This window comes from Hirundo rustica, chromosome 5 (assembly GCF_015227805.2).
Source record: "Hirundo rustica isolate bHirRus1 chromosome 5, bHirRus1.pri.v3, whole genome shotgun sequence".
NCBI lineage: Eukaryota > Metazoa > Chordata > Aves > Passeriformes > Hirundinidae > Hirundo > Hirundo rustica.
Genome location: NC_053454.1, coordinates 5,054,161 through 5,080,736, shown reverse-complemented (window position 1 = coordinate 5,080,736; position 26,576 = coordinate 5,054,161). Strand labels below are relative to the sequence as shown.

Genomic DNA, 26,576 nt, shown 5'->3' with positions numbered 1-26,576 from the left:
TCCGCGGCGCTGCCTGCGCGGAGCGCCGTGAGGTCCCCGCGTGCCCGAGGCGCTGCCTGCGCGGAAGTGCGGCGGCCCGAGGCGACGGTGCCGCGCGGGAGCGGGGCCGGGGCCGCCCGAGGGCCGGGGCTGGCGGGGGGCCCGGGCAGCGCGGGGGGCCCGGCCGCGGGGCAGCAGGAGGAGCAGGACGAGGAGGAGGAGGAGCGCGGCCCGGGCGCGATGGACCAGTGCGTGACTGTGGAGCGGGAGCTGGAGAAGGTGCTGCAGAAGTTCTCGGGATACGGGCAGCTCTGCGAGCGCAGCCTGGAGGAGCTGATCCAGTACGCAGGAGGGCTGCGCAGGGAGATCCTGCAGACCGAGAGTACGTGGAGACCACCCCCCCCCCCCCTACTCCCCGCGTCCTCGTCTGCCGAGGGGTCGCGGCCCCGCTCCTCCCTCCGGGGAAGGGATGCCCAAAATTTGGCGCGTTGTGGACTGGACCCCCCTCAGAACTTCGGGCTTTGTGGGCTGGGAACCCCTCTAAGGAGAGCCCTTGCTCCAGGACCCCCACCTCGAGGGTTCTGTGCTGCGGGTTGAGCCGGGGGTCTTCCCCCTCGGCCCCCGGAGCTTTGGTTGTGTTGTTGACAGGGGACATTTACAAGGACGGAGCAGGGGAGGTTTAGGTTGGATATCGCAAAAAGGTTTTCCAACCAGACAGTGGCTGGGCACTGGAACAGGCTCCCCGGGGACGTGGTCACAGCACCAAGCCTGACAGAGTTCAGGAAGTGTTGGGACAATGCTCTCAGGCCCGTGGTGGGCTTGTTGGGGCTGTGCAGGGCCAGGAGCTGGGCTCGATCTTTCTGGTGGGTCCCTTCCAACTCAGCGTATTCCATGATTCTGTGATCAGTCCCGGCCCTCCCGGGCCCCTCCTGCCTCGTGCGTGCTGCTGGAGAGGTTTGTTTGTTCCTGGTCAGCCGGTCTGGCGTGACCCTGGTCAGTGTGTTCATAACCCTTTATGCTGGCTTACAAAGGGGTTGGTCACCCCAGGGGAAATACAGAGGAAATACGGCAGAGCTGACCTGTTTGCTTTCCCCCCTCTGCTCCCCGCCCCCATTTCTTTTCTTTTTTTTGTCTCTCTTTTCCTGTGTCCCTGAGTTGTGTTCCTTTGCTGTGGCTGTGTTTGGCGTTGTTCAGGGTAAAGCCGCGCTCAGCAAGAGGTAAACAAGCCTTGTCTCTGTGTCACAGCTGATGCTGGGCACTTGCTGTAAACACGGGGCGATTAAACCTTGCGAAATCCCGGCGATGGAGGTAGTGCCGTGTTTATTGGAGTGGGAGGGAATGGAGAGGCAGCTGAAGTGATTTACCCAAGGCCGTGCAGGAAGCGAGTGATGGCTCAGGGATTAAAAATAGGAACTTGCGAGCTCCTGAGACCAAAGTTGAGAGCAACTGTGCTGTTGCTCTGCTTTTGTTTTTTGTTGGTTGGGGGAAAACGTGTTTGCCGTGGTCCTGTGCAAATACGGGTGCAAAGCTCACTCAGGAGTGTGGATAATTCCAGGAACACAAGCACAGTGTGCTGGAGCTGCTCCGTGTTTACCCAGAAGTATCTGTAGAGAGCAGACATGGAATTCCGATTGTGAGCTGTTTTATTTGGGATGAAATAAGGCTTGGTCTTTTTGGCATTGTTTTGAACTGTTTCAATAACTGCCATTTGTGCTGTTTGAAACAGACTGGGCTTGGGCATTGAGAACAGTCAGTAAAATGTGTCTTCGCAAACTGAGTGCTGATCTTGCCTGGAGAGCTGTGTGTGCGACCCACGTTTGTGTTGGTCTTTGTTGGGCTGTAAAGGTTTGACTGTGACATTCCTGTTGGAGCTCCAGAGCTTTTGCTCCCTTTGTAATGAATTTAGAAGGTTCCAGTGTGTGATTCCTTCAGAGTCCTCATTGGGTTTTCAGTCCAAGCTTGGATTAGCAGTTTTTGGCACTGTCCTGTGAAGAGCTTGGACGTAATTTCAGCACTTAACCAGGTGATGCTGTCCCAGAGAGCACAGTCCAAATTGAGCTTTCTTTTAGTAAGTGCTCTAGAATGAAGCCAATACATTGTTAGTGTACCCTCAGACATCTGGGGTCTCTTCAATTTTGGCATTTGAGGGCGAGCTGGATTCATAGGGGCTAAAATTCTTACTATTTTCCATTTTCTTTAAGATGTTATTTGTAACTTTCTAAAAAAACAGGTATTTTCAGCCTTTATACACTGTCTTGAGGGTTTTTGAAAATGGCTGGAATTGAAAGCAGTCAGACATCTTAATGTGGAAGTCTAATTCAGGGCTGTGAACTGGAGAAATAGGCTCCTGGGTGTAATTTTGAAGGAAAAAAGAGAGAGAAATGAAAGCCCTTGCTGCTGAAGAAGAGGTTAGGACAAGAGAGCAAAGATGTATGAAAAGACCTTAAACAGGCAGTGGATAAAAAAGGAAGTGGGTGGAGAAAAAGAAACTATTAAAAACGGCTTTAACCTCTAAACTGTTTTTTTTCTCCCCCCTTCACACTGTATTAAAATGTCTTGAGCTGATTTCACATTAAAGCCTAAGGGCAGACCAACCCTATGATCAGGCCTGTGAATGGAAAGACAAAGTTTGTTTCTCTTCTCTGTTCCCTTAATACATCTGTTTTTCTGGAGTAGCCAAGGAGTGCATATTCTTGGATGGTATACGTGTGTCTGGCTGAGCAAACTTGGCGTTGGACTCTGCTCTGTGCTCAGTGTTTGTGGGCCAATATATTTTATTTTATTTCATTTTTTTTGTGACTGTGCTCACACATCACAGGGAGAAGCTGTCTCTCTCTCTGTGAACCCTGAATTACCAGGAGGGATGGCTGCAGGCTTTCCTCAAGCTGATTTAGTGCAAGCAGCTCATAGTTTGATTGGAGCTGAAAGAGAGGGGTGCAGAGGGGAAACCTTCTACAGCTCTGATGGCTTTTCCTCTGTAGACATTTTCATTGCTTTACTGGAGTTGGGTTTTTGCTACAATGTCATGGGCAAATAATTCACTTTTTTGCTTGGGGTAAAAGCAGGCACCCATGTGGGTTGTTTGGGTTGTAGCTTAATGGCTTTCAGAAAGTGCATTTTAGCCTTTCTGTTTGTTGGGCAGTGAGTGTTTCCATTTTGCTTGTTGCATAATCTCTGGCTGGTCATTTTGCTATGGCAAAATTAATGAGTCAGTTAAAGATCCTTCATGTTACTTTAAATGTTTGTCATAAAAATTAAATACCAACTAAGAAATAATGATTATTCTTGAAATAATTTGGGGAGATTAACTTTTTGGAATAGTTGAGTGGAATTTTTGGTTTTAATTTGGGATGCATAGAATCACTGGAGTGACTGTTTCAGTCCTATTACTCCTCACTCATCCACTAAAAAAAAAAAACAAACCAAAAACACAGAGTCCCTTTAGCCTTTTGCCCTGGAGATGATCCTTGGCTTCATGGGACTGGAGGGAGAAAAAAAGCATGGTAAAGTTTATTTTTGTTCTTAAACCCCATGGCTGTTGGAAAAATGCTGTTGAAACTTGCCCAGCTGGGGCTTGTGGGGCTGCACAGGAGCTGTTTGCTGGTCAGAGGGGAGGTGGCTCTGTGTGTGCCACTGTCAGCAGCAGCGTTCAGAGGGTGCAAGAGGGAAAGTGCCTGCAAAAAGTGGCTGTGAAGTTATTATCTACTCCCTATGATTGCAGTTTTTTCTGGATTTCCTTTGTTCTCTCCAGAAACTGGGCTCTTAACATGCTGCTGAAGGCAAAGATGTATTAAAATATGAACTCAAAAAGGAACAAACTTAAAAAGCGAACATGTTTTCCATAAAATCCTTCTTCTAAAGTGATATTTTGGTCCTTTTGTTTTTTCACATGAAGGCTTTGGGTCTGGAATATTAGGGAGACATTTCTGAGCTGCTCTCCCACTTAAATTAGCCTTCCCATGCAGTGGAAGGCTGCTAAGTCTGTGTCCCTAAAGGAAAAATTCTTCATCAACTTTGAGAAAGAAGAGACTTTTAGAGGTAAGACTGGAAGGGAGGTTTTTCTTGTACTTTTAAATCAAAAGCAGGAAGAAAGGACTGGAGTAAAGCACCAAGAAAATGTAACTTTTTTTTTTTTTTTTTTTCTGACTCAAAACTTCTGAGTGATGTTTGAATCAAGGCACAAAGGGTGTAACCTGTGAAGTGCTGTGATGTGGTCAGGGGCCTGTAAGCCTGTCCTGTGTATTATTTTCTTCACAGAGTGGGTCATACAGCAGTGAACCTGTTGGACATCAGCTGAAAAATATCATAGTTTCTAGAGAATAAATCTCATAACAAGGTCCACAGGTCCTCCATGGACTGCTTCTCATCCATTGAGGGGAATTGGAGACTGTTCAGAGCTACTGCCACAAGTCAGGAAGCAGAAGTTTCATACAGCTCAGAGTCCAATAGCAGTGGGTGGCTTGTGGGGCAAGAATTAATTGGGCCATCGTTAATCCACATTTTGTTTGCACTCTTATTTTGTTTGCACCCTGTTGAAGTTAAACATGATGTTCTGTTGTACCTTTAGGGGTTGTCTAAAAGAAAACTGATCCTGTGGTAGCTTCAGTATCCTTCTGTTATGTCCTTAGCGATTTGTGAACTGAGTGTTACTTTGAGATGTTTATTCCTCTGCTATGACTGAGACACATGAGACCTTTACATTAAATTTTTAAACTGTTGCACTTGTTCGATGTTATTGTGCACTCAACTGGATTCCTAATTCTACAGGAGAGTTTTCATGCAGGTGAAATCCTGTGCATCTGCCTTCAGTTAAGCTGATCTTACTTTGCAAATACTCTCCAGATTGCGTTTCTTTAATACCACTTTCTGTCTGTTTATGTTGTTGCATATTAAGAGGTTTAATATGACCATTTGTTTATAACAAAGTTGGTAATTTTCCTCTCTTTTGTCTAGATCAAGATGGGGACTTGTCGGGGACGATTTCACTTGTTATGACTCAGTGTTGTAAAAGAATAAAAGACACAGTCCAAAAACTGGCCTCGGATCACAAAGACATTCACAGCAGTGTATCCCGAGTTGGAAAAGCCATTGATAAGGTATTTTTTTTGTGCTTTGACTGTATTATCACATCATAGCACATGTGTGGTGTGTGCTCTGCTTCCCAAAATTTGGATTTTTGCTACAATTAACCTGAATTCTGTCAGCTGCAGAAGCAAAGGCAAGCCAGTGGGCAGCACAGTACTTGCTTTCAGAACTCACTGCAGACAACCTATTCCTTCTGGGACAGCTCAAATCTCCTAATTTCTTACAGAACATACCCTATAAATACTACAGGATGTAGAAATACTTATATAAAACTGTGTTTTATCAGTTTAGCAAAATGTTTTCTTCAATATCTGTCTCAGTCAGAAATACTATTGGTTTTTATATATGTGTGTATATATATTTCTAGTTAATTGTCAGTAGCAGTAACTCTGTTTTGCAGTGTAAGTGTCTGCCCTATCCCTGGATGTGTTCAAAGCAACTTTGAGCAGTCTGGTCTAATAGGAAGACCCTGCCCATGGTTGGGGGTTGGAGCAAGATATCTTTAAGGTCCAACCTAAAACACTCTGTGATTCTGTAAGACCAGAGAATATTTTAAGAAAGGCATTTTATACCTCTTACAGGGATGTTACTGGTTTGGGGAACTTAATTTTACAGCAGTACTCTTAATAGAGGAGATGCAGCATCTCACAGTCTCTGTATCTAAATAATAAAATAGGGCAGCTTATCTTTGGTGTTTTACATCTGAATTCCAGGTTCAACAGTAACTGGGATATGAGTATTTTTGTACCTATTTTTGTAGGTAAATATTAACAATTCTTTGAAATTTTACTGAAATGGTGCTACCTGTGTACTTTTAGGCCATGCTTTTCTCCCTCTCTGTTCTCTTATGTAAAAATTGTTGTGTGTGTAGGGAGTCTGACACTTGCTGTTACTGACATTTTGTGATAGCTTCACATCAGAACATGACTCTGACAGGCTCTAAACATTTGTTCAGTACACAGCACTGGTTTATCCTTTGGGAATCTCATTTAAACTTTGGTAGTACTGATAGTCTACTAAAGTGTAATGTAACAATAATGTGATGAAGAAACAAAGTACATAATGCTCCATTATTAGGTAAAATATGCACAAAACTTACTTTTTTTTTTTGCTTTTATCTGACTGGCCATCGTGGAGAGTTCAAACTTTGTACTAATAGCTTTAATCCACACGTCACTGTTATCCAAAGCTTAAGGATGCATCTGTCTCAAATCCTTGCTGCTGTATCTAAACCAATTAACTAGAGTAAAATTCCATCCTTATTACCAGCTCGAAGCCTGAAGTAAATCTCTGTAATCTTGTCCTAAGTTTTTAAACTTTCCAATTCTGCTTTAGCAAGTGGACTTTGTACAAATGCACTTCCAGGTTTAGCTATACTTTCTTCATTTAAATCCTCTGAGGTAGGACAGCCCCAGGTAGTATGGAGAGGTTGTAAATGTTCGGTGGAAATTGGTGATGGTATTTCTTATAAACCAAAGAAAATGCTTGCAAGTGTAATGAAGCTTAGGCTTGAGTCTAATCTACAAATTGCTGTTTCAGTTGTCATGGGAATAATTTTTCCAATGTCCTATCCTGCTGTTTTAAGTTTATGTAGTGTTTCTATTTGAAAAAGAATAGATGTAAAGAAAAGCATTTTTAAATTTTCTAATATGTTGCTTGGTAAAATAGTAGAAAGGATCCCATTAATCTGCTCTTTTCCTCTTGGGTGTCAGAAGAGCTTTTTCAGTGAGGTCTTCAAAAATGAGCTCAACTGACTCTGTGCAGTGTGCTTATTCCTCTGGATTTTCAATCTCACTTATTGTCAGTGGTGTTTGCATTAAAAGATTAAAAGCAGTGGGAACTACACAAGTCCCCAGTTCTGCTTGTAACAAAGGATGTCGTTCTGTAAAGTTCAGAGCACAAGTTAGGATTGTCTCCTTAAATATGTCCTTGGTGGAATTTTTTTGATTAGTTTTCCCCATCTGTAGTATCTTAGAGGACCTACTTTAAAATATAACCCAAAGTCTAGGCCTTTTTGTCAGATGAATATGTGTAATGTTTAAATCCAGGTGAAATTCAGCATTTCCCCAAACTGTAACATGTGAAGCAAATTTTCCACATGTACTTAATGCAATTTCCTTGTGCTGCTGGAAAATACACTTGGAACCTGCCAGCAAAGTCTTTGTTAGCACCAGAGTCCCAAACTGGAATTGCCCACCCCCAGTGTAATACACTTAAGCTTAAACCAGTAGAAGTAATTCAGTGTAATTGATGTAGTGAATTGATTCTCAACACATTCTGGTCAAAATACTGCTGCTTCCAAAATAAAACAGTCATTAGAATTTAAGGAAGCACAGCCCTTGCCTTGATTCATGAGGCTGGAGTTTAGTTTCTGTCACATGTAAGTCCTCCCTTATTTTACAGACAGATTAACATCTCCAAAACAATGCTTATGGTCTTGATAACTGCGTGTTCAGGCACAGATAAATGTCCTGGTTTGAGATTGGGAAACATGTACCCATTTCATGTGGCACAGCCAAATGGTAGCTGCTGTTGCATGTGGAATCAATAGACTTCCTATTTAGCAAGCTTGGATTGTGAAAGGTCTTTATTATCTGCCAGTGGCAATTTCAGGTTAAATTTCTTGTTTTTCCAGTATTGGGGTAGGGTGATACCTACATAAAACGTTTAGTCTGGTCAGTTTTTAAGTTAGTGTAGTCGTTGCTTGTGATTTTGGATGGACCTTAGACTTGTCTGTCTGCAGAGTTCACTCTGAGAACAGAAACTCTTAGAGCAAAATGAAGTTCGAATTTGGCATCAAATACATTAAATTCTGAAATGCCAGAGCTTTGTGTGTTGCTTGGAAAGTTTATCTAATACTGCTTTCATGGCAGTCCTATGTGGATTGCATGCTTCTGATCCAGGAAAGACTACCCTTTCTTCCAAAGAGCATTTTCTCCTTTGAAAGGAAATGTTGGCATCCAGTATTTTTCTGCATTGTACTGGCAATTGCTCTGCTTCCAGAACTCATCATGTCACGTTGTTCAGCATGTTGCTATCAGGTAGCTCATTCAGCAGCATTCCTGTAAATCAGTTGCTCCTCTGGAATGATTCGGATTCATCTCAAAGCATATTTGATGGGCTGGTAAATGTCCTCTCTCTAGGAGCAGTCTATCCGAGTAGTGGTTAAATGCCTTCATTTAGGAAAGTAAGTGGAGTAGAGGGTAGTTCCTTCCATTTTTCCCCTGAATTTTATATCTGTCTTATAAGGCAAACTTTTTAATCCAGTCTTTGTTTTGAGAAAGCAAACTTTTGCTTAAGTTAGTGTTCGTTTCACGTAAAAATTTGTGTATGAGCACATTAAAAACCTTTACTGAACATAATTTGTGTTGCTGTGAGGAATGGGGCTACATAAATACAGAGTCCTTGCAAGTGGAGCTTTATATTATGTGTAGACAGATTGAACAGAGAAGATAAACAAACGTTTTATTTGTATTTTGAGTAAGAATTCATAAGGGAGGAGTGTACAAAGTAATCTAACTGAGTAACTGAGGAACAAAACTGTCCTTAATCATCATCCTTCTTCAAATCCTGTTATGACTAACATGGAGGTTGTGCGTTGGTTAAAAAAGCCCATCTTGTGTTTCTGAGCATCTTGAAGTCGTCACGTTCTAGCAATTATTGGTAATGTGCTGTACATTGTATCATTGGTGTATTTAGCACATAATACTGTACATTTTGGCCCTAACCTTGCTAATTAAGCTTTAAAAAAAGATGTGTTCCTCAGGAATACTAACTGACACATAGGTTATTTTGTGGTTTTCGGGTTTTAAGCTTTCTGGAGTTTTTAACTTACAGAAATTCCTTTAACTTTTGAAATCTTATTAAACCCCACGTGCTGTCAGTTAGCATACTGTTAGCATTTACAAAACAAAACTCAGGGTTGTAGTCACCAGCAGATCCTGCACGCGTGACAGTTGTGAAATATATAAGCCAAAGGCAAGTGATAATTTTTTCTGACATGTGGCAGTCACTCACTGTAATCTGTGCAGGCAGTTCCTGAGGCTCCTCGGGACCCAGAGGAGGCAGAGCTGTAGAAATCTACATATAATACAGACCTCGGAATCGTTTAAAACAAACTGAAAAACCAAATACTGGAATGAGAACCTGGTCAGGACTGGGTTGGTCAGAGAATGACTGAGGTCCTCAGGTTGAACGATGGGACTTGATAACTTCTTTTATGTGACTTGAAAAAGATCCAATGGTGGGGTTTTGTAAAGATTCACAAGGCCGTTTCAGAAGAAAATGAGCATTTTGTGAGAGCACTGAGCTAATTAGTTCCACCATCTCTGCCCCCAAGCAGTGAGAATGGTGAAAATGTTTGAGGCAGCTTTACTGTTTGGTAACTGTCCAGAAGGACACAGTTTCTGCTTAGGGGGCTGTATCATTGCTAGGACATGGAATTGTATGAAGAATAACTTAGAGTCTGTTATTTTTAGATTAGTGATGATCTCTACCCTGGAAGCTAGGTAACAAAAGCAAGCTTGTGCATTCTGAATCGTGTCTCATATCTCAGTGCTTTATTAATGGATTGGTGTTACCTTCTGGTGAGGGTTGGACACTGAGACCAGAGTCAGCAATGGTGGTGAACCTTTAAGGACTCGAATGGTTGGCACAAATAAGAACAGTGTTATTTAGTCTTCAAGATGCTTTAAGATTTTCAAGAGGTCAACAGCATGGCAAGGAGCTTACAGGTTTAAGACAGCCAAGGGAAAATGTTATTAAATGTGAGACATTAAATGGCAATAATTTAAATGCTCACCTCACTCCACCAGAAAGGTGGAAAAGTCAGTTGGCTAGACTAAAGTTAATGTTTTACTGAAAGTTTGCTGAGAGCCCTGAAAGAAGCAGTGGCTTTGGAGCTGTGTGTTCAGGGATGAAAAGGCTGCCCCTTTTTCATGATGACAGAGCAGCATCAAAGGGGACGTGGAGGTGCTGATGAAGGAAATTAGTACGTGGTGAGTAACAGGAAGGTGCAGTGTGAAGCTGAGCTGTGCATGGGAAGATAGCTGGTACCAGCTGGGTGTTATCTGCCCTGCCTGCTGTGACAGGAGCCTGTGTTTGTGTGAGGCTGGTGTTCCCACGTTGTGCAGGGCTGTGGATCCTCTCAGAGCCACAGCTGAAGCCCTGCAGTTTTCACTGAACTTCTGATTTCTGAAGCTCCTTCTTGGGAGAGAGCCGTAGTCATCAGACGAGGCAACAAGAAATGAACTGACTTCTAGACTCTTTGTTTTGCATAGAGGCTTGTTTTAAGCAGTGGGTGAGGATTTTTATTAAAATTACACTGTAACATTACCCATAAATTACCATACCCTGTAAAATTACCCATAACATGTTTTATGTTAGGGCAACTAACATAAAACATGTTAGCAGTTAAAAATCCTGGTTTATATCTTGGATTAGGATAAATGTTGCTCTCCTGCTGCCAAGAGGCAAAGTGCCAAGCGGTGCCAAGTGTTACCGAGGAGTCAGCGTGACAATATCTTTAGTTATTCCTGGAATATGTCCGTAGGCCACTGGCCTAAAAATACATGGCACTGGGATCATCTGAGTTAGATCTAAAAGAGATCTCTTGGATCTTTAAAGCTCATCTTGTTGTTGGGATGTTTGGGTCATCAGAGATTGGAATTTCATTGTTTGAGTGTGGGGAGAAGTGACTTTTTTGCTATTTCAGCATTGGTTACCCCCCAGATATGTAAAAAATCCTTTAGTTAAAGCTCTTACTTGCAACTTGTTGTGCTGTACTGACAGAGTTACATTGAGGACTCTGTCTTGATTCCAGTCTAGGTGAATTTGTTTTCTGTTCTCTCAATATTTTCAGTTTTGCCATATGGAAAAAGCCATTTCTGCAGATGCTTCCTCCAGAAATGCTTCATGGGCTGGAAACCCCTTTATTAGTCAACTAGATTTCTAACTTTCTAGCTAGACTTGTAATTTGTCAGTGTAATTCCTTGTGGTGAACAACATTCAGACTTGAAACGAGCAAGCTGAAAGATTCCTTCTTCCTACACAGGAGGTAATGAAGGAAGCTGACATATATTTATTTCACTTTGGAGATAACCGAAGGCCAGCTGAGTAATAGGCAGAAGGCATCAGGGTGGAGACACAGGTGTCCTGCGTAATTAAAGGAAAATGATGTGGGGTGATTAGTTGCACAGTCCTATTAACTGTTAATTTGTGTGTTTCAGAATTTTGACTCGGACATCAGCAGCGTGGGGATAGATGGGTGCTGGCAGGCTGACAGCCAGAGGATCCTCAATGAGGTGATGGTGGAGCACTTCTTCAGGCAGGGAATGCTGGATGTGGCCGAGGAACTCTGTCAGGTAACAAGTGTGGATGGTGAAGGTTCTCCACTGAGGAAAAAAAAAATTGTCTTAGCTTCCTCATGAATATTTAAACTGTCAGATAGCCCATTGTTTTTCATGCTTTAAGTAAAAAGCGCTTTTTTTTTTTCTCTCCTTTTCAGGAATCTGGTCTATCAATAGATCAAAGTCAAAAAGAACCGTTTGTGGAGTTAAATCGAATATTGGAAGCATTAAAAGTCAGAGTTTTGAGACCTGCGCTAGAGTGAGTCTACTCATTTCTTTTCCTCACTTTTTTAAAAACAGGCTTTTAACAGCTCTTTAGTTATCCACTTTCAATACTCTCTTCAGTATATTCTGATGTGTTCCTGCTTGTCCTTTGAGAGGGGTAGTTACTGTGTGGATCTTTCCTTTTCCATCCCCCCTGTGCCACTCCCCATGGGAAGTGATTAACTAAGGGTCTCTGTCTTAGATTAAGGATTCACTTTAATCACTTGTGGTACTGCTTTAAGGAAACAACACTTGGAGGAAAAGTTGTTAGCCAATGATGGTGCTTGACCTTCTGTTGGATCATTAGTGAACCTCATTTTGAGATCCCATTGCGAAGGATACCAGGGCTTATTAAAGGTGTTGGGTACCATGAAGCCTTTGGAGTGAGCAGAACGTGATTTGGGATCAAAGTTCTCACTTGTCCTCCAGCCACCCTCCATTTCCAGATGAGGGACCAGAGGGTGGGAAGAGCCTGGGGCTGGCCGTGGCACTTGTTAGTGAGATTCCTCCTGAATGAAATAATAAGAAACCCCCTGAAACCCCCCATCCTGTTTTTCTAAAGACTTTTCTAAGCTTAGTTTGGTCCCAAAAGTAAGAAAAAAAAAATCAAAACACAAAAACCAACCAAACAAAACAACCTACCCAACTTTAAAGTGACCTTTTAAAAATAAAACCAGTGAAACCAGAACAAATTCAATAATTCTTTCATTCCAGAGCATAAATCATATACTTGACCAAGAATTTTTTGCATTATTCAATTAAGTACGTTTTCATTTGAACAAAATTTTCTTTTCCCTTTTACATGAACCAACATGGCTGTGTCAATTGAGCACTTACTGGCTTCTAAACTAAGTGCAGGGACACTCTGATATTCAAACCCTGGTGTTCATCAGCTAACTCCTGGGTAATGCCTCTGGGTCATGCAAAGTTTGACCTAAATAGTTGGTCTTTGAATCTAGTTACACGGGTGGAAAGCTGAGGTGGTTTATTGCTGTTGAATTGGCTAATTGAGGGGAAGCAGCACTGATACTACAACTGAAACAAAATTTACTGTCAGCTACACCACATACATTTTGTAGTTCAAATAATAACAGAGCTGTTGTCAAGGATAATCCCTTAGGAACAGTAACTTGCTGTTATTACTGTTCCCTTGAAATCTCTAAATTCATTTCAGCTCCAGTTTGCAGTGCTTTAGGCCTTACTCATTGCTACTGAGTTGTCTCGTGTAGTTTCTGCAATTTGTTAAGTATTTTTCAAACAAAAGAGAAGGCATGGTCATCCCTCAAAGGAATTTTTATTTTCCAGCTGAATGGGTAGACAATAGGGTGAATTGTCAGCAGAGTTTGTGTGTTGGTCTCCCCCCCTCCCTGTCTTATTTCTGTGTATAATGTTTATTCTGTTTAAACTGGACAGTGCAAAAGCTGTCTGCCTCTCTTGGCTGCTGCTGGGCACAGAGGGGCTTTATTTCTAGTGGTGCTGCTGATATAAAAACCATGGCTCTTGGGGAGGATGATCAACATGTGACAAAATGTCCTCATAGTTTGAGCTCTCTGCTTGAGGAGGTAACCAATGCATTAACTGCCCAGTTATCCCACAGAACTGCTGGTGCTTGTGAAGGTATTTCCCTTTTATTTCCTGGCAAACACAAGTGTTCAGGAGGAGGGATAGAAAGCAGAAAGCAGTGCTGTGAAAATGGCCTCCATATGACAGAAAGTGGCATTGTGCTCCTTGGGCTGAAATTGGCATCGGTGAATAAAGCTTCAGCATCCAGCAGCCCCAGCCTGGCCCGTTGCAGGGCCAGGTTGCTGACAGGGGTGTTGAAGCAAAGCCTCACATGAGGATGATTAATTACAGTCTCCTGAAGCAGGAAGTGGAGTAGAGCAGGTTTTATCCATGCAAAATTGTGAAAAGCTGGGATTAAAAGGCAACCAGTCTCTCTGGCTCTGCCAGCACTCTCAGCTTGTGCTCAGCTTCACTCAGTGCTGGAAACAAAACAAACACAGGTGGCTCCTGGTCACTGCTATGGCAAGGGAGTTGTCAGATTAATGACTTTTCAAAAAGACTTTCAAAGCCCTGCTGAGGTGATGGAAATTAATATTTGTATCTAAAAAAAAACCCAAAACCCAAAGCAAAACAAAAAAAACCACCAACAAAAAACCCCAGCCAAACTGGATTTGTTATCCAGGTTTTCTTTCTAATACAAATTTCAACACTTAAAAATATGACCCTTCAGATTTTCATAGAATGTGACTGGCTATAACTTTTCTTGGTTTCCTGTGTGGGATGTGGAAGTTGACTTTTGTAGAGGCCCAGTCTGGCCTTGCACTCTGAGCTATGTAATCTCTGTATGCCTGCAAGTTCCCATTAATTTCCAGTGACTTTTCTCACTGGGGTTTGGTGATGGGAAGCGAAATCCAGGTATTTTTCAGGGTGTATTCTGGTGCTTCAGAGCCCAGGTTGGGCCTCCATGTGAGGTCCTGGTGAAAATTACTTGGAGGTTCAAACCTTTGGCTGTAATTTGGACGAGATGCTCTCTTTTCTTTTGCCTGTAAACAGCCAGTTGCATAGGTCCTGGTATTTGCTGGATCCTTGGTGTATGATTTTAAATTTAATTTAATTTTTAGTAGGCTTTGTTAAATTCAGTTTAACATCTAAATCCCACGTGGGAGCTGAAGAGAGTCCTGTGTACCTGTGGTTTGCAAAATAGAGTGTAGACTTTAAAAAAATTCAGATGAATTTGAGCTTCAGAAGTGAGAACACTGAATGTCATTTTGAGAAGAGGTAGGAAGACAGGTGATGTGATTACTAATAATTTTGGACAGTTGTAGAGAATATGTGGGTTGAGTGTTTTAAACCTCCCTTGCTGTTTTTTTGTTTTGTTTTTCTCTTGGAAATAGGAACAGCATGTCCCAGACCAACCACCTCAGGCCTTGCCTCTGTGGTTGCTTTCTTTTGATACAAATCTGTGCTGCCACTCAAAGACCTAAAACTGGAAAGCCTGCCTAAAAGCTAATTTGGAAAAATAGACTCGACCTCAGCAAGATGAAGTACTCTGTCATGTGGGTGCAAATATTGGCAGGGAGAGGATGGAGGCTCTTTTGATGCAGTAGAGATTAATATCTCATTGATGGCACTGTGGACTTGTCTTAGTGTTTATTTATAATAGTTTTTTGTCCTTCATCTGCTTATTAGTCTCTGGTTGTTAACTTCAGGCTCTTGTTTTTGTAGCTGGGATGGAACTTTATTGCCATAATATCCTGTTTGAACTGTGCACGCTGACCATAAAAATACAATTAACCCCCTCCCCCAAACTTCTGAAACCACCCCAGAACACACTGACCACCCATGGTTAGTGTCTGTGTTTTTACTCCTTGGTGGAGAGTGAGGAAAATCTGAAACTGCCTGAAAGTGGGGACAGTAGGGCTTGTTCTTAGTTCAAAGGCTCCATTTTCCCTGTTTCCTACTGAAAGGTTACTGTGTCTTTACAAAGCCTTGCCAGTGAAGTCAGACTCCTGATAACTTCCACCACAACAAATTGAAAGTGGATCCTTGCTCATTAATGCTACATCCTAATGCAGAAGGCTGACTTGCTTTGAAAGCCTTCCCAATACAAGTAAGAATGCTTAATTTTCTCATTTTAGTATTGATTGAAAAGAGCCCTCACACAGCCTGGGTTTTTCTTTTAAGGAATACAGACTTCCTTACTTCCTCGCTAAAAAGCGAAAAGCTTTTTGCTTAATAGAGCCCCCACAGTGAAAATAGTAGAACTAATTAACACTAATGAGAAACAGATGTATTGGAGAACATTGAAACTTGAGATTCTTAAGAGAAAGATTGGATTGATTTAGGCCTGACTAAATGGAATTAAAGAAAAAAAATTTTAAAAAGGCACCAGAAAAACCCTTGCAAAAAACCAAGAAAGGGATGGATTAATTCTATATAATAAAGAAAAACTTGTATAAAATGCTTTAAAAATTTCAGTTTATTTTACTCTGTGTACGTACAAGAATTCTTCCATGGTATTTAGGAGCCAAACATTGTTGTCATGGTGAATGAGACACAAAAAATGAGAAATATTTTTACTGTTCACGTTGAAAATAACACAGAAGCAAAGTTTAAGCAGGATAAAGTATGATATTTAAATGGATTTCCCTTCCCCCACTGTGAGATCTTGATAATTTCTGTCTTTGAGGTTCCCCTCTCCAGGGTAACAGATGCACACACACAAACAACAGTGGCTAGGACAACACGCTTGGTAAATGAGGATGTTAAAAAACGTCTTTGGTCAAACTTCTTGACATGCAGCTGAAGAATTGTCAGTAATTGTTAAGATTCAGAGTGCTATTAATTGAAATACAATAGACTTGGGCTATTTCTGCCTTATATTGTGCCTAATTTAGTCTTGTCTTTCAGCCAGTGCATGTTGAATTTTGCAGTGCTTAACCTCTACGGCGGCACCAGAATTAACATCGTCCACTTTTTGTGCACCCCGCGTAGCTCCATTACTTGTAAAGAGCTTTGCCATTTTCTGTGCTCTGTAGAGGCTCTCAGAAGTTCAGGGAACAGTCAGACTTTCTTTAAAATAGATGGTACATGATAGATAATTGCAATGATTTCATGTGGTGTGGGCTGACACTTAATTACTCTCGTGTCACGTCCCATTGTACCTCCTCGCTTCTTCCAGGTGGGCGGTATCCAACAGAGAGATGCTCATGGCACAGAACAGTTCGTTGGAATTTAAACTGCACAGATTATATTTCATTAGTTTATTGATGGGTGGAACAGCAAATCAGAGAGAAGCACTTCAGTATGCGAAAAACTTCCAGCCGTTCGCCCTCAATCATCAGAAAGGTAAAGTTTTGGTCACCTTAAGGGGATTTAAAGCACTGGGATATGTCACTTTGTAGTAAAATATAAATCGTGTTTCAAATATGTTCAACTCCATTCTTAACAGTTTGTTAGAGGCTTTTTCTTTTGGATTTATCATACAGAGCCCAAATCCTTACAATTAGAATTATCTTCCTCTTTCCCTTTTAAGAAGGCTCAAAAATAATATCTGAATGTGTGCACATTTGCTTAAATTTAAGGGTTTTGACTCTTTAAATAAAATGTGGATTACATCTAGAATAGGCCTGCTGCCAGAGTAAAGTGCTAAAAATGCAGAAGAATGTTCTTGGAATAGTCATCTGCTATTTTCTGCTGCGTGGGGTAATACAAAGAGAAATTAAACTTTAGAAAAATGGAGAACATGTGAGTTAAATGAGCCATCTCAAGCTGAATCCAGCAAAGCCTACTTTTTAGGGTACTGCGTGTGTCAGAAAGCTTACAAAAAAAGTAAACCTGCTAGAAGCAAATTCGCAGGCAGCACACATCGGCAAAACTCCCCAGCCAAAAAAGTAGCAGGAGTGGAGCTCTTCTCCTGGCTGTCACGGCTGTAATTGCTTTTGTGCGGAGGTGAGGATGTGTGCTGCTGATCCGGTGCTTCTGCCTGTTTTCCATGGGAAAGCTACAGCTGGAGACACCATCTCTTGTTTGTTGTACAAACTCTGCTGTTCCTGCTCCCTCCCAGATATCCAGGTTCTGATGGGCAGCCTGGTGTACCTGCGGCAAGGCATCGAGAACTCCCCGTACGTTCACCTGCTGGATGCCAACCAGTGGGCTGACATCTGTGACATCTTCACCAGGGACGCCTGTGCTCTCCTGGGCCTCTCAGTTGAATCCCCTCTCAGTGTTAGGTATGCTGCTCTTCTCTTGCTTTTGAATCCAGGTACTTTGTGGTTTGGTTCCTGTTTCTTGTTGAGGAAAAAAAAGAAATTACTTTTGAGTAGCTTGCATTAAATACAGGGTATAGTTACAATTAACAAGATCTGCAGAGGTTAAAAACCAGAGGTTCCTTTGTGCTGGGCTTTACCCTGCAGCTCAAGAGGAAGCGTTCCTGGATGGAATTTATCTTCTGCAGTTTAGACTTAACAGTGAAAGATGAGGATGGCAATCAGCCAGTTATTCCCACAGCAATGTGTGACAACTGTCCCTGCTGTTCAGCTGAAAAATAACCCTGAAAATGTGGTTGTGATTCCATCGGCATTTGATAATTTTGGAATTTAATCCACACATTACTGGTCTTTTTCTTAGAAGAATGCTTAACACTTAGGTTGTGGTTTCAGCTGCTAAAATTTCCAAATTGTCTGCTAGGCCTCTTTAGCAGAGAAGAAAGAGGCACTTTTAAGCTCAGTAGCTAATCTGACAAAATGCAAATCTGTAGGAGGCTGTTGGAAATATGAAGAGGACCCAACCTAATCTCCTTCTAGCTTCTTTGAAGATAAAACAGATTAGCTGCTATTTAGCCTTTGCATGTCAATTCCCCCAGTACGCTCCCCTTATGTTCTCATTTTCGTTTCAGATGTTAAATAGAAAATAAATTATGTGTATATTTCTAGGCTGGATTTGGTACTTAGCAGAAGCTTCACTGCTTCCTCTTTTTTTTTTTTTTTTTTTTTTCCCTCCTTCTTTTTTTGCTTGTTTGTTTTGGCTTTATTTTTTCTTTTTACTGTTTCCATTCACTCTTGTTAGACTTCTGTGCTTGGTTTAGAGCTCTCACATTGTTAAGCCTTCTGCATTTCCTGCTTGTACCTCGGTCACAAAATACAGCAGAAACAAAAAAGGGAGCACTTCAGACTAACTGTTTTTCTACAGTAAACTTTCAAGTTTCAGTTTGAGTGTTTTATAGGTATTTAGAGCTTAAATCTCTGGGTTTTGACTTTCATCTACCTCTTGTTTCATTCGAATAACCAGCAGTCCTTTAGATTTTTAGTTGTTGCTCCTGCACTGATGCTGCAATGCAGTTCTCAGAGCAAATGGCCAAGAGATTTTGGGTGAAGTGGAAAATCCCTGCGATGTTTGGAGTGGTTGGACATTTGCTCTGCTCCTGGTGTGGAATTGATGGTGCTGAAATGTATTGACTGTATAGGTGATATCGATGCTCTTGTCATAAACAAGACCGTTGTAAACTGGTGTGACCTTGGAGTGCTGCAGATCCTTTAGGGATTAAACAAGCTTGAAGTGAAATCCCTGCTGTAAAATATTTTGCTTTCTAGAACATGAGTAGCAGGTACTTTTTTCATGCTGATTGGCTTCTCCAATATTTATCTAATCCTGTCCAGGCCTCATGGTCTGAGTTATTACATGGAGACAGTGGAAAAACTCTTGTGTTACAGAGGTTGTGGTTCAGGGTCTTGAAGAACTATGGGAATTTGAATTGACTGGGTACTTGAGTTTTTATCTTCTGAAAGAGCTCTTCAGAGATGTTTCCATGCAAATGTTATTTGTTAGACTTTTCACAAGGTTAACACAAGTTACACTCAGGGCTGAATTAACAGAAAAGCAAAGTGTAAGGGTTAAAATGGCCAGTTGGAGGTGAGATATATATATATATTTTTTTTTTTTTACATGCATATTTTAGCTTAGGCAAGAGATCCACAGGTTTCAGGTGGAGGAAGGGCATGACTTATGTAGACAATAAAACTTGCACAAATAGTAAAATAATCTGCCAAACCAACAGAGCAGGCTGATAGCAAGGTCAAATCCTGTTTCTGTTGCTGGTGATTTCCAATCCTGTCATTAGACTTAAATCCATCAAATCATCTGTTAATTTGTGGAAATTGTCATACTTCCTTTGGTAAAATACTGAAATATTTCCAAATAATGTGCTAAGTTCTGGTAGTGGGAAAATCCCAGAGGAGGCTGAACTGTTTCTTGGGAGACAGACTTTGGGCAGTTTCATACTGCTGTTCTTGTCACAGGCCCTGGTGTGCTTCCTTTCCTTACCTGCCTGCTTTTTCTACATTTCTTTTCTTGGTTTAAGGTGAAGGTGGAAAGACACGTTTCTTTACATGGTAATTATGTGTAATTAAAGGATTATGGGTTGTGTGTATGTGTAGGTTACCTGGAAACTCTTAGGCTGCATGTACTCCACCATAGCTGAGAGCAGCCTCCTGTCTAAACTAATGTGATATCTTCCTTCTGTGCAGCTCAAAATCAAAGTAGGTGGTAGAAGAAATCAACTCATTATAAATCTCAGAGGAGGGAATAACTGTTGTTTTCTGTCTAGAATGTAGTACCCGAGGGCCCCAGCCTAAAATACATGGATAACTGATAACCTGCCCCAAAACTCTTGCTTGTCTGTACTTCCAAGCTCCCTCCAAGTATAACAAGATGGAAATGAAATGAAATGTCCCAGTTAACCTTTAAAACAGAAATGTGAAAGATGTTGGTTTCCTGACATGCACTTTACATGAACATGTCCTTTTTCTGCAGTTTTTCGGCAGGTTGCGTAGCATTACCAGCTCTAATCAATATCAAGGCAGTTATTGAGCAAAGGCAGTGCACAGGGGTTTGGAACCAGAAGGACGAACTCCCGGTGAGTGGGTGCTGAAATCTCCCTGGGGCAGATTTCTAATGGCAAATGCTGTTTGCAGGTTTCTTTTGTGCTGCATGTTATGGGATGTTTTACGTGGCCATCACCTCCAGCAGCTCTGGGGCTTGGGGCTCCCTGCTGCACAGGGCCCTGTGGCTCACAGACACCTCCACACACCCAGACACTGACCTAACTGGCCACACAGGCTGCCCCAGACACAGGACTCACCTAAAATATTAGTACAGACAGCCAAGATCCCTTCCTTCTCCTTGGCTGGAAATGATTGACGTTCACCAGTGAAAGCACAAACTCCAGATTCACAGGCAAACATGTTCTCATGGATCCTCAATTACAGCATGGTCCTCCTAGCCCCTTTTACACCCTTTTCCAGCTGTTCCTACATGGTTTCCTTCCCCTGTAGTTCTGCTGACCCCCTCTCCTCTGAGACCCTCAGCTTTAGATTTCTATCTGTTGCAAAGTTCAGGTTTGGTTGCATGTTCTTGATGACCTGTCAAGGTTGTTTCTTGTTATTATCTCCATTATTTTTGTCCATCAGGTTTGTACCTCTCAGTTTGGTTTGTTGCTCCCCCTTTTGCTTGTTCTCCCCTTCTGCATTGAAAAGGTCTTTGATAAATGACCTGAAAGAAACTTGATGCTCTCACCTTCCACTTACCCAGAGGTGTTTCTGTGTAACTGGAAAGAAAATGGATCCCACAGAGAAACATTCAAGCTCAGTCCAGGGCCTGCTTTGCACTGGCTCTTCATCAGGCAGACAGGAGATGAAAGAATTGGTGCTGCATCTGGGGACACAGGAATTGAGATCCAGTGCTTTATGCTTCCAGCTTCATTTATATCAGTTGAAATGAAGCTGAGTTGTTACGAAACCCCGGGTTCCCTTTATAGCTCTTACCCAGTGTGTGCAGCTCTCCAGTGACCTGCTCCTGATTTGGAAAGGGAACTTATTTAGTGCAAACTGGGCATGAACTGAGTTAGCCTCTTCGACTGCAGCTGGAAGAGATTCATTTATAGAGTAAGGATGAGTGTTGAGTTTTCTCCCAGCTGTGTTTTCTGTAATGCTGAGAGTGTGACAGATTCCTGCCTTGCTGTCCAGCCAGAAATGAATCCCTAGGGAGCGTTTGGAAAAGATTGCTGTCTGATGCAAATCAGCTAATAATACACGTGTCTCCTTGCATTTTCTAAATTGAAGGGTCTCTAGTGTGTTCTGCTAAGGCATTATGGGGGTGGGAAACCTTATTTTCATTGTGCAAATTCAGATTAGGTAGCAGATTATGACATGGAAAGGTAACATTGTCAGGTTTTGTTGAAGGTTAAACCTTTGGAATAGAGGACCGGTCAGAGACTGGTGGTTTAAGTACACAAGATGTGATTTTTGCAGTTCTTAGTTAATTACTGAAGCCACAGACCTGTTCTTCTCTGTTACATGTCCCTTTCTGAAATAATTTTGTCCTCATGTTAAGAGTTGTGCTGCACAAGTATCTTCTTTGTTGGTAATGAAAATTAGTGATTGTGATACACTTTATTATTCACATGACATGAAGGTGTTGGCAGAGCCTTTCAAGAAGCTGTAGAACGGGAATATAGTCAATCCAAGGGTTTTTCTCTTTTTTAATATCCCCCTAAAATGAAATCTATAAACTACTTTTTATTTCCTAGCCAGTGATGTCCAGAAAGTCTTGATGGGTCACCAACTCAGTTTTCCTGCCAGGGCACACTTCTGCAAAAAAATTTGCACTTGCCCCTTGGCAGAAAGTGCTGTTTTGTTTTTACTCCCCATCCCCAACATAAATCACCATTTTATGATCACAATTAAGTATTTTTGGCTGGGAAATTGTCAGGCATCCACACAATGGATTTTGTTGCTTTTACAGCTGAATTGTGAAATCTGTTAAGTTAATGACCTAAAGGGATATTATCTGGAAATGTAATTTCCCAAGATAAATTTTTTATTTTTATTTCTTTCACAGATTGAAGTGGACCTTGGTAAAAAGTGCTGGTATCATTCAATATTTGCCTGCCCCATTCTTCGTCAGCAAACAACAGATAATAATCCACCTATGAAATTAGTCTGTGGTCATATTATATCCAGAGATGCTTTGAATAAAATGTTTAATGGCAGCAAGTAAGTACCGTTCTTTTATTTCAAACAACATACAGACAAGGACACATCCTAGGACTAGAATACTGTGTTTTTTGGGAAAACTGAGTCCATAATTATGTGATTGGTGGAAGCTTGTTAATCTTGGAGAATGGCTTGAAAGCTGGATCAGCTGGGTTGATGCCCTGGAGAAAAGCATAATAAACCCTCTGATGTTGTTGAAAGTGAGCTTGCTTGAAGGAATGCAGTGAGCAGAGCCATTTTTCATGTTGTAACCACCATTGTGTTGTATTAAATTCAAACTGGAAGGCTTTACACACACAGTTTTTCCTTGGGAGCAAGGTTAGCAATGCATGAAAAATCTCTTGAAAAATAAAATTAAACCTCTGGGGGCTATATCGCTTAGTAATTGAGCAAGAAGGGGAATTATAACTGTGGAAATACTCATCCTTAGATATCTGTGGGGTGCTTCAGGCTTTTGGGAAGCGGGAAATGGGAGAGAGCAATCTATACAGATTTTCTTGAGGAAGAACAGTGGTTATTTGGATTGAATATATACAGCTTCTGTGGAGGCTGTCAGCTTAATTTAGAGCTGTAAGTCATTCTGGGAAATCCAGTGTGAAAATAAATGAGGCTATGAATGAAAATGTCAAGTGACGTTTGCATTCTGTGCCATGTTAGAAAAGCCTTAAGGGATGCCTTTGTGGGTGACTTTGGGGGACTTTAGCCATTTTAAGCTGTAAACTTGCTGCTACATCATTCCTGTCCCTGATCCCTCATTCCTGGTGCTTTCATTGATCAGTTTTACTGACAGCACAGCTCTGACAATATTAACTGTGGCGGGGTGGGTGGGGGGAGAAGGTAAAATGCCCAGACGTGGGAGATGGGGGGGGGGGAATGGATCAATGCTCCAAAAGAGGATCAATTTCTTCAAAAAGAAGAAATATTGTAAGTATGTGGGATTGTATGAGTGGAGACCTCAACAGAGAGACCAGGCTGACCCTTCAGTCATAGCCTGCAGGAGCTGATCTAAGTGGGATAGAAAATCACAGCATTTTGGGAACCAGACACCAAAATGAACTGGATATTGAGGAAGCCACAGTGAAAGCTACCAGCTGATGTAAAATTACTGCAAGGCCAGGCTGGATGTGGCTCCAGGCAGCCTGCTCTGGTGGAAAGTGTCCCTGCCCATGGCAGCAGAGTTGGAATGAGATGGTCCTTAAGGTCCCTTCAACCCAAACCATTCTGTGATTCTAAAATGCAACAAGCAAATCCAGAAGTAGAAATAATAACTACAGAGAAATTGCTCTTTCTGATAACCTGATTATTCAGGGGCTTGTGGGTATAAGGTGAGAGACTGTAACTAGGAGGAAAAGCATGGTAGGTTCTCCCTCAGCTGGGGGTGATGTTTAATGTTTCGTGGTTTAAGAGTGCAGTTGTTTCTTGCTACTGGGGGGAAACTCAATAATTGAATGCTATGTTGTCACACATTGCCCCAATTCTAACACATTATCTTTGTCCCCAGATTAAAATGCCCCTATTGTCCCATGGAACAGAGCCCTGGAGATGCCAAACAGATATTTTTCTGAAGAGAAGTTTCAATATGCAGTTTGTAAGTGACACTCTGGATTTCAGGTGCATTTCAGGAGAATTAAAACACACTTGTACCCTTTTATGCAGCAGACTGAGGACTCCTATGTTTGTATAAGCTAATGCTACAGAAACTCTGCCAACATTTAGTATATACGTACCAAGTGGAAATGCTACAGAAATATTAATACCATAGGGCTTTACTCTACTCTTGGTCTCCATACCTGATCAAGTTACTACACCAGCAGTTGTCATTCAATGCAGGTTTTTGTACTTAATTATATGGTGACTTTTTACTTTTTAAAAGCAGAAATTGATCACCCCCATTTGTTTAATATTCTTCCTGCTATTACTCTATCATTTTATTGATAACTGTCATCTTAGAGAATGTTTGTGGACAAAGTTTTATTTCCTGTAATGTGTACATAATTAAAGGTAAATACTTCAGAAAAAAGAAGTTTGATAAATTGAATAGTCGTTATAAAACTAATTTGTATTTTTTTCGCTGAAAATGCTGTGATATATTCTGAGTTTTTCTTTCAAACATTTTTTTCAACTTTTACATAGAATTCAAAGTAAATGTGCATATATATAAAGTATATAAAATATATAGCCCCAAGGGGCTACCTGTTGAAATCCATCACTAATTTATAAGGGTGATGTGTGGCTAAACTACTACTGGGGCAGAGAGGGAATAGGAAATCCTGTTCCTCCGGTTTCACGATCGAGAAATGTTTGTGTAAGAGAACATTCAATAAATTCTGAAGTGGAAATGCTTTTAGTCGATGACATTTGCTCTCTGGCCTTTGTAGTCATGTTCTTTGAACTTTGTATTCAGGATTAGGCTATAAATGTCATGTTGCTGTATAGTTTAATAGTCATTATAGTGTGCTATTTATAAACAGTTATCAAAACCAAATAAATTGTAGAAGTATTCATTGTTAAATGGGGGGAAAGCATGTTCTGATGCAATCTACTGATCATGACTCTGCACTCGGCAGAACTGTGCCCTACATCATATATTAGGAGGTAGCAAGTTTTCTGTAGCTTGAGAACACTTTGCTTCTAGCCTTGTTTTTGTAGTAGAATATTACTGCCATTGCCACTTTCTCTGCTGAATTTGTCATATTGTTGACTAGGTAAATTTGTACTCATAAAGGCGACGTAGATCACGGCAGTTAAACCTTTTTTAGCGTGCATATATTTGTATTTATTGCACTGTCCTATAGTAGGGCAAGCGGCCATAAGGCATGCAAAGCTACATGTAAAATTATATTTCCGTATTGTGTAGTTAAAAAAAACAGCAACCAACCAACCCCAGGCTTGTCTGGTTGAACACTGACACACTGGTTGAATGCACTAGCACAATGCACTACAGCGGAGACCGTCTTTGGGAAATCTTCACCTTTTGAATTTGTCTGTCACCTGACCGGAGAGACTTGAGTCGGACTCTTATGGGATCAATGACAATGGACAAACCTACAGAGACATTACAGAGTGAGGAGCGAGTCAAGGCACACAAATTTTAAACTTCTGATGTGTTTGATACATGTGGAAAAATGCAGGTGTGTGATTTTTCTGCAAAACTTAACGTTGTATTCACACTGAGTTCTAAACAGCCGCGTTACCAAGTGGTCAAATCAACAATAAACGGGTGAGGATATTATTTTCCATGTAGGTTTCCTAGTCTTGCTGAAATTGCTTTTAATATTTTCTTTTGACTGGAGTCGCTTAGTGCTTTGGATCTATATGAAATGGCGTATGAAGTAATTAAAAACCCAACAAACTGTCCAAGAACAACAAACCCCCACACAACCAGCGTGAAGTATGGCTGCTGCATCTTTCTCTGTTACATTGATGGTGTTTTAGCACTGGTGTGAACACCAGTAATGTTGATGGTTTAGAGCCCAAGGATGCAGCAGTTATTAAATGGACATAGGGTAAAAATTCACCTTGATTACTAAATATCACCTTAACTTGTCAGTGTTATGGATCCATAGCTAATTCAAAAGCTCTGTTTCACCAGGTCATTGCCATTCTTTCCTTAGCTGCCTGTACATTGACTTAAAAATCCTTGCCTGCAGTTGTGCAGCTCCACCAACAGATGATGCTCACGGTTCAGTACTGAGAGCGTGTGCTCACCCTAACAGGAGGCTGTGCAGGGTATTTGGGAAGCAGTTCTGTGGTCTGGTTGGCACAAATAATCCAATTTGCCCTGTGAAGTGACGTGGGTTCTCTCCTGCTACTACCTGCTATGCTTATGGTAACTGCAGAACATGGTTGCAGGGGACAAGTGAATAAAACTATGGTTTCCATACTTACAGTTGGCATCTGATATGTGTGCATTGTCCCCATCTGGGTGGGAATATCCAAGGGAAAAAAAAAAAAAAAGTTGATTTTGAAGCTACAGTGGTATGTGAGATGTCTCCATTACACTTTCGGACCAGAAGCCTTGAAGTAGTCCCCAAAGTAGCCCTGTGTGTCCCAAGTGCCTTTCAGTGCTGCAGGATAGGTGTGAAGACACTCTGTATGCAGATCACCGTGCCACTCCTTGGACTCTGCTGGGCTTGCAGCTGGTGCTTCTCCCCTTTGCTCTGTAGTGGTGTGGATGGGCATCAAGGCAAGAATTTTTTGACCGTGGTTTTATTTATGTGTTATGGGTGCTCTGAAAGTAATGGATGTTTATAAACTTGATTTTCGTAGCAGCAACTTGTTCGTAGTGACAGTTCAATGTCTATTAATAGACTTGAATTTTAGTTTTTATAAATGCCTTAAATGGGAA

At 41.5% G+C, this 26,576-nt stretch overlaps 1 protein-coding gene across 1 annotated transcript; it reads left to right on the top strand.

Annotated features, from left to right (window-relative positions):
- The first annotated feature begins 99 nt into the window (after nt 1–99).
- On the top strand, nt 100–25,471 carry RMND5A (required for meiotic nuclear division 5 homolog A). The gene is made up of 9 exons (XM_040064522.2): nt 100–361; nt 4,933–5,075; nt 11,292–11,426; nt 11,570–11,670; nt 16,360–16,526; nt 17,245–17,410; nt 19,989–20,091; nt 22,074–22,228; nt 23,730–25,471. The coding sequence occupies exons 1-9, from the start codon at nt 220–222 to the stop codon at nt 23,791–23,793; spliced, it is 1,176 nt and encodes a 391-aa protein (XP_039920456.1). The 5' UTR covers nt 100–219; the 3' UTR covers nt 23,794–25,471.
- Nucleotides 25,472–26,576: the final 1,105 nt, after the last annotated feature.